At 43.1% G+C, this 16,671-nt stretch overlaps 1 protein-coding gene across 15 annotated transcripts in view; it reads left to right on the plus strand.

The window, feature by feature from the left end:
- LOC125014488 (unconventional myosin-IXAa-like) overlaps window positions 1–16,671 on the plus strand; it is a 120,330-nt gene that overhangs the window by 16,551 nt on the left and 87,108 nt on the right. For all 15 annotated transcript variants that reach the window (XM_047595578.1, XM_047595582.1, XM_047595585.1 and 12 more), the window contains exon 2: window positions 13,152–14,121. In XM_047595578.1, coding sequence (XP_047451534.1) covers window positions 13,219–14,121 — 903 coding nt within the window. In that variant the 5' untranslated portion in view covers window positions 13,152–13,218. The remainder of the gene's footprint in view (window positions 1–13,151; window positions 14,122–16,671) is intronic.

The raw sequence follows: 16,671 nt of genomic DNA on the forward strand, positions 1-16,671 counted from the left end.
GTTCAGAAATTGATAACAAATGCACACATAAAGCAGGTTGTTGGACTCATGTTAAGACAATACTATATAACCCTGATGCGCTCGCTGAGCATCTGTCCCAGTGCAGTTTAACATCCTCTGGCTTGGTGCTGTACAGGCCAAGCTATCACTCTGTTCACATTACGTGTTAGTATCAGCAGCACATTTCAAGTGTTGAACTGGCAATCTTACAACTGTATGAAAGATAGAAGTGATAAGATGTTTTAAATACAGGCTGATGGTACCTCAGAAATTGGGGATGGGTATCACTAATGATTTCCTTAATCCAATTTGACGCCGATTCACAGGGTCCCAAATCCATTTAATAGTCAGTTTATTGAAATGATGTTGCTATTACTCAAAGAAGACTTACTTGATGGTTTTCAAGTCATTAGTTTTCACATCATCACCATTTGCCTTTAAAACGGCACCAATTCTCCATGGTCACAGTCTATCAAGGTACTCTACGGGAAGGTTCTTCTAGCATCTTTCACAATTTTCTAGTCATGTGTCATCTATCTCTTCATGTCCTGTGTGGACCGTCTGCTGCAGGACTCCTTGTTCTCCATGTTGCTTAAGATAAGCCGTTGTGACTGTATCAGTGTGTCTGATGGCCTTGCCCATGATAGTATTATGACCACTTTTGTGTCATCTGTGACACCTAAAACAAGACGGAACAACACGCATGTGCTATATTAATTGGTTACATCATCCATTCAGCCTGCTCGATATCTGTCTTCCCTCCACAGCCCCCGCACTTTGACAGTTGTCTCTTCTGCTGGCTTTTGTCCACTTCCATGTCTCTCTGACCCGCTCAGAGCACTGCAGCACCGGGGACGTCAATGCAGCTTATCAAGGAGGCTTGTAGTAATTTGAACCAGGCTCCCAGGTTTCCAGGGATTTGATATCCAGCTCCCGGCAGACCAGAAAAGAGTGAAGTTTAAGATGAGGATGTACTGATCTTTTGGTGATCTACGTATTAAAACAGGTTGTCACAGGAAAATGATTCATGTGGAGGACGTAAAGGAAGTGCATGGAAGTCTTGTGCTGAAAACCCCCAAGTGGAAGTGAGAGTGACCACAGTGCTGTGTTTTCATCTGGACCCTTATCGTCTCGTGTTTCACAAGAACGAAAAGAGGACCTTGAATCATCTTCCGCTTTCTCTAATTGGGGAGTCATTTCCTTTCGGATTTCGGAGCGGGTGCGTGTGTGGCTCAATGTAAACTGAGAACTGAGATTAACTTCTATCAAGAGGGAGGCTGGAAATACAGGGCAAGATGATGTGAGTGGCTGCCAATGAATGTACAGCAGTAAAGCCCTAGCATTGTTACTGTGTCCAGTCTGCTTGAATTTGCTGAAACACAAGGTCTGGCACACAAAGTAGGTGGGGCTGAGGCTAACAATACAGCCTTTTCCTCAGAAAACAAATCAAAACGTCAAACAGACAGTTCTCGGAAACAGTAGCACCACTTAACCGTGCACCGTAATGAGTTTCCTTCAATGAAACACCTCATGTTCTTGCAACTGTGTTCCCAAAGTGGCTGCAGGACCTGGTCGAACACGTTGTCACCTTGCGTTCAGGGCTCCTGCAGTGTCAGAGGTCAAGGCTGAGATCCTTTTCACTTCAGTGGTTGAGTGAAGTGTTTACGGGCTCATAAACAGAGTTTGTCAAAGCTCAGACATCTGGTTGAGGCACATTCTTCTTATTTTTGTCCAGTGATTTGAGATTTTAGGACGACCCCCCTCCCTTCCTTTCGCAAACATGAACTCTGGCTCGGGTTGGATTAAGGCCCAGACAACAATAATACTAAACACGGGGCTTAGAAATTCCTGGGCCTTCTACTCTGTTTTGGATGTGGGTCTTTGACCAAGCCTATCTGTGAAAAACTTGACGTTTAAACGACTCTTCAAACGTACCTCGATTTCATCTGAAGTCAGTGATTTGCTAAGTGGGTCGACCTTGTGGATCCAAGGCCTCCGCCTTTACCCTTCCTCAGTGTTGCACGCTGTGTGCTGACTGTGGAGAACATGACGGTTCCTCTTCCCGTCAGATGGATGGTGCCACTCCTCAACACCCACGTTGCCACGATTGGTGTCGTGACTCATTGTGTCAAGAGTCTGCCCTGGAGCCTCTCGTCTTCTTCAGTTGTTTTCTTTCATGGCCATGGTGAGCATTCGTCTCCTGCTTCAGGCCATGTGCTGCTCCTTTGTATGTACATCGAAGAGAAAAAAATCAGTCTTTTCCTATGGTGTCGCTTATTCAACTGTGGAAGAACGAAAGAGTTCTCAACCTGAAGTTATTAAAACTGCATGAAAATGTGTTTGTACATTTGAGATAGTCATTTTATAATACAATGCATTTTTGATTGATCTGCACGAATAAAGAAAGGTTTTGTGTGATATAAGCTATAAGCTATGTATGCTCATACATTCTTCATGATTTATAAAGATTTTAGCAGTTTTATAGACACTTCTGTGTGTTAAGTGCAACAAATGACACATACAGCAAACTGCCTCCAAGGCCGATTAGCTGCTTCTCTTAATCAGTGTTTTCACTACACACCACTTTCTACTTTGACAAGTAAACAGAGGAAGTGGCTATTGAGGAAATCAATGACTGTTGTCTCTGTCTCTCTCTCTTGTTTAGAAGAGGAATTCAGTGTCGGCTTAGTTCCTTTCTTGGGAATAACGGTTGATGCTGTGGATGATGAATAATACCAGTCTTATCCTTTCAAGGTCAAGGCCGTGATCAAAAAGAGTGAAAGCCTCAGAAAGACAGTGTGGAAATGGATACTTGTGCTCCGACAGACGACCTGTCATTTTAGATTTCAGTAAATCTGCCACAGTCAAAGTCAAAGCAAACACGCACTTCAGCGTTACCTCTGCTGATTGTCAAATACCATTCCTCGTGTTAAAGACATACCGCTGGTTTTTCTTGTGGCACCCTTGTTTTGCTGGTCTTTGCCTTTTTTTTCCCCCTGTCTGTGTGGCGGCCAGTGTCGTGTTTCGGCCTACTTTTATTGAAGTGCTGCGGACCTCTTCGTCTCAAAGCTTTTTGCCTCCATCCGCAATGGCTGCGACCGCTTTTATGTATTTTTACACGCTCCCGCACACACGCATGCAGTCGCAGTCGTACATAGCGCACACGCGGGCACAGATGCACGCATTAGCTGGTGACCTGTTTTTGTCTGTAAAAAGGCGTGGCAGCCTGTTGACCTGAAACCAAAGTGACAGGCCTGCAGAGAGGAGGTGTTCAGACTGAACAATCACTTTACCTGTCATGCTGTGCTGTGCGATCATTCAGGCCAGAAATGCTCTGATTTCACAAGAGCCCCTCAGCAGACGTCATGGAGGGCTGAAGCGCCGGGTGCAAGATTTTGAATCTGCATCCGAAAGAGTAATCCCCTGTTCTCCATGCAAACAAATGCACGCACCCTGCCGGTCGTGACATGTTTGGTTCTTCCTGGTCCAAGCGCTGCGAGAGCCATTATTAGGGCCAGACTTGCTTCGCTTTGATCTTCCCAAAACGCCACAGCCTCACCATTCATTACGGTGCAGAAATTATGCATGAGGAACTGTCAGTCCGCAAGCATTACTCAGCCGGAGCCCCTACTGGTATGACTGGAAAGTAGCGGAAGGGAAAGAAAAAGCAGTTTTAAATTAAGGGTTAAGAGGAAAACGTCCTTTGTGGACGGTTAATTGGTTCTGACATTTTACATCCTAGACCTGTTTTAGGCATAACCAGGGCAGCTTGGAATGACTAATGTTTGAAATAAGCTTTGCTGTACTCTGCAAACATCTCCTCTCTGTATGTAATGTGTGTCTGCACTAAGATTGATAACATTTCTCATAGTGGTGTCAGACTTTTCATCCTAACCCGAGACATCCACTTGACGTTTTGAGCTCCGCGTCGGAAATAAAAGGGAGAGTTTATCCGCATTGATTTATTGGAAAGTGAAAAATGTGGACATCTAATGCAGAGAACAGGGAGGCAGATATTGATCGTCGTCCAGCGCCCACTAATGCCGACACAGAGCCGCGAGGCCGACGGGAAAACTGAGGTGGAAATTGGAGGATCAATGAGGATGATGGAGCCATTAGTGACACCGTGACCCTGGCAAGGTTACGTGGCTTTTTGTTGTTTGGAAAGTGAGACTGTTGATGTTGGGTGACAGCGCAGTGGTTACAGGCAGAGCTGATGGTGCATTTGTGGTCAACCCCTCGACATTTCAGATGCAGGTTTCCTCGGTTGTGTCGAAGCGAGCATCTTGAAGTGAGTCTGTTTTTCCTCCCCGCCCTGTTAAGTTCTACTCTTTCATTTTCCACAGTTCTGCGGTGTCCAGTAGTTGCGCCGCAGTAGCTCCTGTAGATGGCACTCAGCCGACCGCACCTTGAGAAGCCAAAGCTGTGGGCAGATCACCTCTTGTTCTGGTGCTCAAGTCCGGGGCAAAGCTGCTTTAATGCAAACTCACTTGGGGGTGTTTCTGTTGGCCCCGCTCAGGTTGTGGGAGAGAAACGCCGGCCGCGCTTGTCCTTGGCTCCAAATCGCATCCACTTTTATTCGACACAGTCGCAGCAGGAGAGGAGTTTGTGCTGTAACTGATACTCAAAACTTAGTTTCTCAAAATTACAATCAAAACCAATTCGATCAGTTACAACATAAATCCCTGGAAAGAGCTTTGTTATTGCACACTCTTCCAAAAATAAGAACATCATCTATAATTTTGACCAAATTATTCAAGGTTCTGCTTTTACATTTCCACGCCAGTAGTCGCATTTTTAGTCCAGTAAACAAGAGACGATGGTTTTTAGTCATGCTAGCAATGCTATGCTATCACTCTTCATTTGAGAAAAACAGTGTATATAAATTACTATCATATGGATGGGCCTTATTTTTATTCTGTTGTTCACTCCATCAGGATTATACTGCCCTCCTACACCAATCAGGCACAATATTATCACATAAAATGATAAAGTAAAATATTAAAATATTGTACTAGAACTGCAGGCTAAACCGAAGGCTGTAGGTCTGCAGGACCCGCCCCACCACGCTGCAGGGATGTCGACATCTTCTCTCGGGCTCAGATCAATAGGGACTTACTGCTCATCGCTTGCATCGCTTCATCTTAGTCTCTTGGGGTTTGGTTAACAGCATCCTGAGAGAAACCCAACACAGAGCCAAAGATAAAAATGGCTCCTTTGTATGTGTGACTTTCATATATCATCTAAAAATCCTCTATATTTATATTTATGTTCACATTGTGTTGTTTTGGTTTTGGGCGCACAGATGTTTTAGTTCATGGCGATGATTCTCATCAGCAGCTGAATTTCTGAAGCTTATTCCACTTCAATAACAACAACAACAACAAAAAAAACACTGTTAAAGCTGGTTTAACTGCTGCTGGAGCTGCAGCTGGTTATGTAACTTCGAAAGAGCGATTTAAGAGAGAGGCAGAAAAACACAATGATACAAACCAGCCCCAGAGTGCGTTTGATTGAAGTGATGCAACATGCTATGCAAAAACATCACATCTGGAAAATGGTACCCACATGGCACTCATTTTCTTTCAATCAGTCTGTTACCAAGGTAACGGAGATGCTCACTTGATGTCTAATTGTAGAAAAGAGAGGCCCTTAAATCAATACAGCTCTCCACGGCCGCTTTTTCTGAGGCTCCATTAGTGTGTGCGCCCGTGTGTTTTTTTTTTTCATGTGTGTGCGTGTGTCTTCATGGGTGTGTGTGTGTGGTGCCAGGAGGAGAACGGAGCGGGTCGAGGTGATGTCATCCCCCACTGGGGAATGTAATAGTGCACAAGATGGGGAAGTGGCTCTGCATCATGTCTTAAATACGTGCACACACACACACACACACACACACACACACACACACACACACACACACACACACACACACACACAAACACTGTATTGATATATTTGTTTTGTATGACTTCATACAGAGCAGTGAAAAGACACATTAGACCACCTCCTGTTTTCTTCTATTTTTGTGTTAATAACATATATTGCCATATATTGCCACCTTTGACATGACTACATGACTACAGTCCTGCTAAAGGTTAGTGAGCATGAGCTGCTCTTTTTAGCTCCGGCCGCTGCATCCCAGTGGAGTTCACACTTTGATGGACATTAATCTTATTTCTCTTGAGCCATGAAGAGGTGACTTTAAGGTGAAAACGCTCTATTTAAGTGATAATTTAATTGAACAGCTGTCGTAGCCATCGGACCTGACTGCTATCTAATACCATGTTCTATTACATAACCTTTTCTACTTTGGTTATAATTTAAAGCTTCCTTCCTCCTCATTTTATTTTCTCTTCCCTGAATTAATGTCTCAGTTTTGCCCCTGTCCTCTTCATCTTCCTTTTATTATTATTTCATTTTTTGTTTCCTCTACTCAGCTCTTGTCTCTCGTCTTCACCCCTTTTTTTCTGTTTCTTCTCCACAAATGTGGTCACTCTGTGATGCAGATGCGGAGCTGGAGACACAGCAGGAATAGCAGCTTATTTTCAGCCGCCTCGCCGTATACTTTTTTTTTTTTACTAACATAAAGTGTTGCTGTGTAGCCGGAGCAGAACGTGTGAAATCAGCCAGCCCTGAATGTTTCTTAGCATCTTGCGCTCACATTTTTTCCCCTCGCACACTTACAGTGCGCACACAAGCGCACACAGCGCTGCACTAAATGACTCGACACTCTGTGTGCGCGGGTTTCTGGCAGATGTTTGTGTCTGTGTGGGCTCAGTTCCTGTGAGCTCTGCTGGCCCACTGGAATTCAGGAATTCACACGCACGCACGCACACACACGCACACACACACACACACAAGGCCTTTATTATTAAGCTTCTTTTTTTTTTTTTCTTTTTAGCCTTTAACTTTTTAGGGAAAGTGGCCTGAACGCTGTATTTGTTCTCCAGAAATGCTCTGGAGTTGCATTCACACTTACAGTAAACAGCTGCAGGAGCCTTTTAAGGAATGCCTTAAACAAACTGGGTCAACTAACCATGTCTAAAGGCGGACATTTTTATATTTGTACCAGTTGGCCACGCTTTAAGGGAAACATATTTTACTAATAGCGATCGATAACATTTATTAACTGTGCACACTTTCTCATTTTGGCTCGACCAGACACTAGCAACGTATTGTCCTTAGTTTATCCTGTAGAGTAACAAACATTTCTTAACTGTGCAGGGAATTGTTTCATAATCCAAAATGCATCGCACACATACCAACAAGGCATGAGAGTCTATTATTAACAACGGAAAGGAACTCTTTTTTTTCTTTTGGGTTTGTGAATACATTCTGTTCCTCGCGCCCTTAATTCGGACACTGTGGCGACGCCGGCGGCACATCAACTGTTGACACTGAAGGAGAGAAAAATGTTACGGATTTGTTTTCTCCGCCCACGTTTCTCTCCGGACACTGTGGGAATTTTAAAATGGCAACTTTGTGGTAACAGATGTAAATTCCTGACCTTCAAAATGTCAGCGTTTCAGGAACTGAGAAAAAGCTGTTTGTAGCGCGATAAAAATGAGTGTTGGGCTTAATAAGGAAGGTTTCAAAAGGTTTCACAAGCTTGTTATAGAGGCTGCGCTTTATATCAGGCTTTTATTTTTAGAAAAATGGCACAACACTGTCTGAAAATGTGTTTTATGTCACCACCTGTCTGCACTTCACGTACCTTTCTGCAAGTTTTGAATTGCGGACAAGGTTAAGATGTGTGAACGCAACCTGTGTGTTCTTCTGCTTTGGCAGTGTGTGGGGAAAGCTTCAGCACCTGCTGTGAACCCGCCCGAGTGTTAAAATGTGCCTTGAATGATCTTCTGTGATGAATGATCTGCACGTGTCACGGTGTAATTAAACCGCCTTTTCATCAGTGAGTTTAGGGAAGAGGAAGAAAACCCACCTCCTGTATTGAAAGACTGTCAGTTAAGTGAATGTGTTTGTCTTTGTGTGTGCGTGAACAGTCCTGAAGAATGCTGAGGTTTGGTGTTTATTACTGCTGTATTTGTGAGAACTGACAGTCAGAGAGGAGGGGGTGATTCTGTTTACTAGCCAGCAAGACAAGCTGAGGCTCTCATCTGCATTTAGTATCTTAGATGTGCGACTGCCCTCTGACTCCTGTACTGCAATCAAGTGTTGTTAAATTCTTCTTGATCTGGAGGTTTACTCTCTTGAAATATGAGAAATATAAGGTTGTGTTCTCAGTGGATATTGGAGTTGCAAAATGCAAATCCGGGTCTTTTATCAAAGCTCCTTTCCACCAAATCTGGCAGGAACTGTGAGGTCATAAAAACTAAACCCAGAAAAACAGAGTCTATTCTGCACAATGTGTTTGTTGTTCTGCTGTATTTGTTTCACGTGGTGGCCAAGGTGGTAGTGTTCGCCACAGCAAATTCAGCTCCTGAGTGTCCAAGAGCTGGAACTAAATTCACTTGATGTGGTAACTTTATTGACATTATGACAAATTGGCCTGATCTAATCGTGACATAGGAGTGTGGCAGGTTTGTGGTTGAGAAGTCAGATAAACATAAAAGTATTATGTGACTGTAAGGTTTGTGACTCAAGGCCCTTGGGTTCCTGCAGTAACAGGTTCCAAGTTCCTGAATGGTTACAGTGGTTGAAACAGGCCATTAATGTAATAATTATTATTACTAATCAAAACTACAAATCGTTTATATCATGTCACATATATGTTTAGCATGATACAGAACAATATTCTGACGGTTTTATGTGTGAAGCACCTTGTGTTGCAGTTTATTTGTATGAAAGGTGCTATACAAATAAAGTTTTATCTGATTAATCTTGGGATAAGATAAGTAAACTAAAGACAAAGAAGGGCAAAAAATACTATAAACATTGTAGTCATGAAATGCAAAGCCACGCCAGTTGGTCTTGTTTCCTCTTTAAATATTTAAAATGTTTTCTCATACTAACAGTTTTCCTCCACCCGAGTGATGGCGGTTAATATTGAGGACCTCAGGCTGACCCTGTCCACCTGTCAGAAGACTGGCATGCTCTCATTAAGCTGTCCTCTTCTCTTTCAGTCTCTCGTTGCGCTAAAGTACGAGCTCATTTTTCCACTATGTCAGCTCACGGCCTTATCTCAACATGCTGTCAGCACTTCAGATTTGACCATGTCAAAATAAGACGTACAAGACGCTCAACCCCCCCTACCTATTTTCCCTTTTCCCATACCTTTCTCTTTGTCTCATTCGCTGGCGGAACGGACGTATATCACTTCATCCATCATCGTTAAAACGCTGTCAGAAATTGATTTTGCAGTAAACACTCATGACATTACACTGTTAATGTCATGTACGTCTGCTTTGCTAAAAACTCTGTGTCACTGCCATCCAGTTCCTGCCTGAATGACCTCACTGCACGCAGCTGTTCAAGGAAATACCAGAAATGATTTTTCGTCTCCGCAGAAATTTGGCAGCCGGCTCTGCAGCTCCACCACATGTGATTTGTGACCTTGACTATTAACTCTGACATTTGACCTCTGATGAGCATCCGTCAGTCTCAACCCTTGATCGTCAGAAGGGTCCAACATAGCATTTCCAGCTACTCATGACTTCTGCTGCTGTCCAGCTGCTTAATAAACTCTTGCTACTGAAAGCAGTTTGGGAAATCTAATTCTGTCCAAATTGAAATTTGGTGTCCAGTTATTATATGCGACTCAGAGGTTTGGAAGGCGGTCTAAGCTTTCGAGGCAACAATGCAATATATATCAGTTTTTGAGGAAAAATGGCTTTGCTCGAAAAAAAGGGATTTGGATTGACCTCCCATGCTCGAAACTGGTAATCTTCAGTATCCTTTTATTTTGGTGACATCTGTGCTGTTGTTGAACAGTATTTCCCAGATACCTAGGGATGTGAGGTCATTTTCCTCTTTCAGTTTCTGCAGATAAACTTTGTGTCAGTGTAGATGATATTTTCTTGTTCTGTTACTACTTTGCTGCTGTTGGTAATAAATCTGTCTATGATGGATTTTTCTTCTCGGCAGTACCTCCCAGACACCAGCGGTTTAGAGGTTGTTGCTCTGAATCAGTAATGGGAAACGGCAAAATAGACATTTGCTGTGAATGCAATTTAGTCCTAAAGTGTATTACATTTTTTTTAAATATGTATATATATTTGTGCAGATTCAGTATCAACATTTATCTACAAAATTCAGAGTGGAGATGCATTTCTTTGTTTCTCCAAGTTCAGATTTTAATGAAGATCTTCATCCTCCGACTTATTCAACATATGGTACAGAGTGTTGTAGTTTTTGGATCAATATACAAAAGATATCTGCTCACTGAAAACCTCAGGACTCACACAAATACTGTACATGCTACTGTATCCTTATGTTATCCATTCTCGCTGTGAAAATTTTGTGCTTTTCGCCCTCAGCGGCTAACATTTAACCAGTGGCTAGAAGGCACGACGACAGCAGTCATAAGTTTCAGTTTTCCAGCTTAATGACTCGCTGAGTTAGACTGACAGCTGAGCTCAGTAAGCCGCAGAGAGCTGATGAAGACGAACCAGCTGGAGCTGGAGAGCTGAGTGAAGGCTAGAACAGCTGGATTCAACTGCACATTACAGCACTGTGCAGACGTACCACAGAGTCCAACATTTTTAGAACGTGAACTAATGAAAATTGCTCCCTCCTTCACTAACATCCATATTAATTTCAAGGCGTTCAGTATTTGCCCAATAGCAATCAGTAAACTGAGATGTCAGACACTGATGATTTTGTATTGCCTCTGACAGCTACAGATTAGTTTGAAGGAAGTAAGAGGTAATGCCATGTTCATGTCACATCATTTAAACTATCATTAAGCGCAGCCAAGTAGGAAAAACCATTCACGTCAGCCTAAGACTTCAACTAAAACATGTTAGGGATTTTACTGCCAGTATTCCCCTCTTAGTATAAAGACGTGTCCAGTACCAACACTAAAATAATTAGTTCAGCTAATTTACCTGTTTAGTTGCAACTACTAGGTAATGAGCTCCTGCTAATACCTGCATAGGAACAGAAGCTTATTTTGTTTGTACCTCAGGTACCTCAGAGATTAGCGAAGTTAGCATTAGGGCTAACAATGGAACAGTGGGTGAGCACACAGTTTTTTTGAGCACATTAAATTCCTTATATAGTATAGTCCTTGAATATAATAACACAAAACAAAACAACACCATTGTGTAATAAAATAGCAAGCTAGTGTGTTAGCAGTCCTTGCCAGGAGCACTAAGTATTTACATTACATTTAAACATTTTAGCGTCACAGTATTTGCAGTGCTTCTTTCTAGCGTTAGCATACATGGCTACATCTATATTGTTGTTTGTTTGTTTGTTATTTTTATCTGTTTTCCAAGTGCCCTTTTTGGTATCTGTAGCGTATATGGTATATGGTATATGGTATGCAATGCTAATGAAGCTACCAGTAGCAACATTCCTGGTCATCATTTACCAGAGTAACCCGGCGTTCATAGGTTGATCAAATAATCTGTCAGTCTGATTTGTCACACATCACATCACATGATCACAACAGTCTGGGGGTTTTAGTGTGATGCTGTATTGCCCAAGAAGTAGACTTCATGGTTTTCTTTTGTTTGTTTGTTTTGGTTGTTCTGTTCTTTTCTACAAATACCAGAAGGGAAACCTCCAGACAGCACTTAAATGGACAATGAATAGTGGCTATATTTACATATCTGCATAATAGACTTGGTACTCTGACCTTTTACCTATTTGAACAGCTCATTAGCGTCACATTGAGTGATTGTATCCGTTATTTTGTTTCTTGTGCTTTCTTTTTATCTCCATCAGTTTTGCAGCTCTGTCTACTCCGTCTTCCTCTGTCTTTCATCCTTTACAGTCCATCCCTTTGTTTCTCACAGACATCCAGCTGTCTCTCTCCTCTCGCTGTCCTTGTCTGGTGGTGGTGGGCTGCTGCAGACTGCTGTAGGTGGTCAGGATTACTCCAGACAGCGGGAGGGAGAGCAAGGGCTGTCTGGAACTATCAAAGGACGACTGGCTGTCTCATCCTCTCCTCTTCTTTCTCTCTCCCTCATTTCTTGTTTATTGACTGCATGCTACAAAGCTGAAAAAAACTGGTGTGTTAACGACCATGTTAGCATACTTGAAAGTTGAGGATGGATCTGAAAGAGAAATAGAGAATGGTAGACATTTTGGGATGATCATTAGTTTTGACAGTGACAGTCTGATAGAAACAGATGGAAACAGCATGAGAGAAGAAGAAGAAAAGGGGAAAACCAGAAGTAATGAAATTTCAGGCCAAAATACTTAAAGAATAACAACACTTCCCTAATGGATGGAGTTTGAAGTTAAATGGATGCATGTATCTTAAACATATATTGTAATATTTTGTTATTGCTGCACAAAGGTGCAAAGAAATGTAAGAAGTGCACAGACAAAGAAAATTAAAGCAGGAGTTATTCTCTTGTTTCTCTCCCATCAGAACATCGAGCAACATTTTACACTTTGTTCTTATTCTCAGTGTGATTTAAAGCTTTGCAGCCTGCAGAACTGGACAGTGTGTGTTTGTGCATGTGAAAAGGAGAGAGTCAGAATGAAGTGCTGTGTCTACTATCAACAGGGAAGTGGTGAATTACACCATTGTGCCCTCATTACAGCCACTTTTGTGTGGAAGGTGGCAGCTGTTAATCTTGGCACACGGCTACAGCCCTTGAATTATCACATAAACACACATACATGCGCGCTCTCACACACAAATTGACAGCGGGTATGTGGCTCTGATAAGCCGCGGCCAATAGTATTTAAATGCGTGAAGCTGCTACTGTTCCTCATTGTTTTGAATAGCTATCCGTTTTCATCACTCTCTTTGACTCTGTGTCATGCTCTTCTTTTGTGGAGCTTGTGATAGTGGTTCGTTTTACGATCCCAAACAGAAAGCCTATTCAGCTGTCTCAGTGTCATGGGACAGTTGAAATCGCCACTGGCCCTGTTGTGACTCTATGTTCTAGAAATGCCCGAGGGTGTAAGGACGTGAAGTGATATCTGAAACCACGCATTTCTCCACTTTGTTTTTTTGCTGCAATTTTTAACATTTTCCCATCTCTCTCTCCGTCTCTGTCTCTGTCCTCTTCCAGTTGGGATGTCCTGAGTCAGTCCTCCGGTCCCAGAGAGCAGTTTGCTGATGGGACCTGCTGCGCCGCCATGAGCTTACAAGATGGCGGCTGCAGCTATGCCAGCAGCGCCAACCTGGCCACCATTAGTGGCAGCATGCGGCGACGCCTGGAGGACCACGAGTTCACCCTACGCGTCTACCCAGGCTCCCTGGCTGAGGGCACCATCTACTGCCCCGTCAGCGCCCGCAAGAACACCACCGCCGCTGAAGCCATCGAGTGCCTCATCGAACGGTTGCACCTGGAGCGTACTAAATGTTACGTGTTGGCCGAGGTGAAGGAGTTTGGCGGGGAGGAATGGATTCTCAACCCTGGCGACTGCCCCGTTCAGCGCATGATGCTGTGGCCAAGAACCGCCCTGGAGAATCGAAGCGGCTTGGGCAGTGGTGAGGACTACCGCTTCCTCCTGCGGGAGAAGAACCTGGATGGATCCATCCATTATGGTGGCAGCCTGCAAATGTGGCTGCGAGTGACTGAGGAACGTCGGCGCATGGTGGAACGGGGTTTCCTCCCACAGCCTGCTGGGAGTGACCCTCCATCTGACCTGTGTGCTCTCCCGGAGCTAACAGAGCGCGCCCTTTTGGAAAGCCTCCGTGCACGCTTTCGCCAGGAGAAGATCTACACTTACATTGGGAGTATTCTTATTGTGATTAACCCCTTCCAGTTCCTGCCGATCTATAATCCTAAGTATGTCAAATTGTACGACAACCACGCACTGGGGAAGCTGGAGCCGCATATTTATGCTGTGGCCGATGTGGCGTATCACGCCATGTTGCAGCGACGGAAGAATCAGTGCATAGTAATTTCCGGAGAGAGTGGATCTGGGAAGACTCAGAGCACCAACTTCCTGATTCATCACTTAACTGCTCTCAGCCAGAAGGGGTTCGCCAGTGGGGTAGAGCAGATCATCCTGGGAGCCGGACCTGTGTTGGAGGTAAGGAATTAACTTAGAACACCTGCAGTACTGAATAACAAGCAACATGCAAATATAATTTCAGCTAGCTTTTCATGACGTTTGGTTCTGACAAGTGACCTGATATTTGTGTAGCTCCGTCAATAGATGGGCATTGACATACTTTTGAAGCTTAGACATATGATAATCCTCGGTACTACATAGTGATGGGAATGATGGCTGATGAATGATGAACCATTTGTGCTTTGAATGGCTTCCTCTTGACTGTATGGTTCTTTTGACCTGACGTGGAATTTACTGGAATTTACATCTAAATGTAGCTTCTGGCTTGCAATTCGTTTAACATAAAAACTCAAGTAGGAACATGAAAAGAGAAATTTCCTGAGTCTGTTCCAAAGTAATCTTAAGTTCTTGGGACAATTTTGTGAAAATGAGAGACTGAACAGACTACAAAATCAGTCTGAGACTTTCGTTTAGTGACACGTAAAGGTGCCTTTAGACTTAGACTTTAGACTCAGATTTGGAAGCTTGTGGGATTGTACAGAACTGTGGACTATCCGTGCTGTTGTCCTGATATAGCGAAACATAACTTCGGTTGCTGTGCTTCATTTCTACTTGTTTTCTGATTGCCTGTCTTGTAAATGTAAGGTTGGCTTAAATTTTGGCCAAGCTACAAAGTGACCATTAGTGTGTCACAATGCTATGTGGGACCATTGCTTTGGAATCAGTTTACATTTACCACATTTCCTTTACTACTTTCAATTTACATGCTGATAGACTTAAGTTGTGCTGTGTCAAGCATCCATAAGACAAAAGATGTTTCAGACCAAAGGGCTCTAGTGAGATCAAGAAATGCAGAGTACCTTGTAGCTATATTAAACTCTCAACTGTGTGTCCTGTGTTTTTGAACTAATTACACAGTTCAGGTTTGTTTTATGAAAACGATTTGCCAAAGGTAATGCAATGTGTGTTATTGCAGTATATGCAGTTACTATGGATGTGAGGTCACGCAAAGCTCAGTAAAATTCAGATATTGTAAATTATACGCCCTGGCTTCAGAAAGGAAGTGACAAAAGTCTGATGAGATCTGAAAAGAAGTCAGCAGGTTATTTTTGCTGGTGGTGGAATGTCAGCTCATGAGACCAGGCATGAAATGGATTATAGAAATGTCCTTCTGAAGCTGGAATGCTTTAACAGTCGGGGAAACCCATATTTAGCCCCAGCTTTACCACTTATGAGTCTATGGATATATATTTATATTGTGTGACCCAGAAACAAGGTTTTCCACAGTGTCCACCCACAGTGATGAAAAAATAACCTAATGGAATGTTGACTAATCCGTCTTGGATTATAAATCAATACAGGATTATGGATTATGGAATTTCATTGGGAATTTCATGTTTTGGGAAGGTCTGTCCAAGGACAGCGTGTTCTCTTCAGGCCACATGTGATATAAAATATGTCCTCTGCGCCTCCAAATTGTTTGTTGTTTTCTGGCAGCCATTTTGTTCCTCAGCTCCCAGCTTCCTGTTAGGATGTATGGGGCTGTCACGTCAACACACAGCTGTGCCCGTTGACATCATGTGTGTCCCATGTGAAGGTTTATACAGTAAAATGAGGCTGCTGTACGGTCAGTCGGATATACGGTCTGTCATCTGGAAATAATGAATCACCTTTAAGACTCCCTCCCTGCATCTGGAAAAAAATAACGTAACCGCAGCTGTTTTGAAGAAAAAAATGGTCTCTAATATCAGTGAAGTGCTCATTTTTGTTCAGAATTTTCTTGATAAAAAATTGCTTCATGTGATACCCTGTTGACATGTGATGCCCGTTCATTCTTAAAAACATCTTGCACAACAACAAAACAAGGGAAACATACAGTGTTACATGTGTGGTAAATAACTGCTGTGTTGTTTAACCACATAGCTGCAGTTCAACCTGACCATCAAGTAGGCACAGTTGCACTTCTCTGCAGGTTGACTGAATACCTGTCAGAGCTCAGATGCCAGAGGCGACATCGCTGCGGGGCTCGCTTTGATAATAGCTCAGATAGAGGAACATAACAGTACTCTCTGAGGAACTAGGCCCTGTTTAGTGTTTTGTGTGTGGGAGCGTGACTGCGTCCCATGTTATCACTTCCCCATCAATCACCTGTCTGACCAAGGTGTGAGAAACATAATGCATAGTTTCAGTGGAAACAAAAAAAAGGGAGGCGGTGTAACACCATACCATCCTGGTTCCAGCCTGTTTGCGGGCGTTATGGAAAGCATGAATGTGTGCTTAAATGCTAAACGTGATGTTACCAGGTGCAGTTTATTAGTTTTGCACAAAGACTGGATACACAGACAAACAGGTAGCCCGAAAATGACAAAAATCCACCTTCCAGCACCTCTAAAACTCACAAGATAACACGCTGTGTTTTCTTTTATCCAAACAACCCTCAATATCAGTCAAATGTCAGATTAACCAAACAAGAGGTGCTGGTTGGTAGATATTGGCAGCAAGACTGATAAACATTTGAAGCAGATAGAAGAGTAAGATCAAAGGAAGGAAATACATTTCCCAAAAACT

Source organism: Mugil cephalus, chromosome 10, assembly GCF_022458985.1.
Source record: "Mugil cephalus isolate CIBA_MC_2020 chromosome 10, CIBA_Mcephalus_1.1, whole genome shotgun sequence".
NCBI lineage: Eukaryota > Metazoa > Chordata > Actinopteri > Mugiliformes > Mugilidae > Mugil > Mugil cephalus.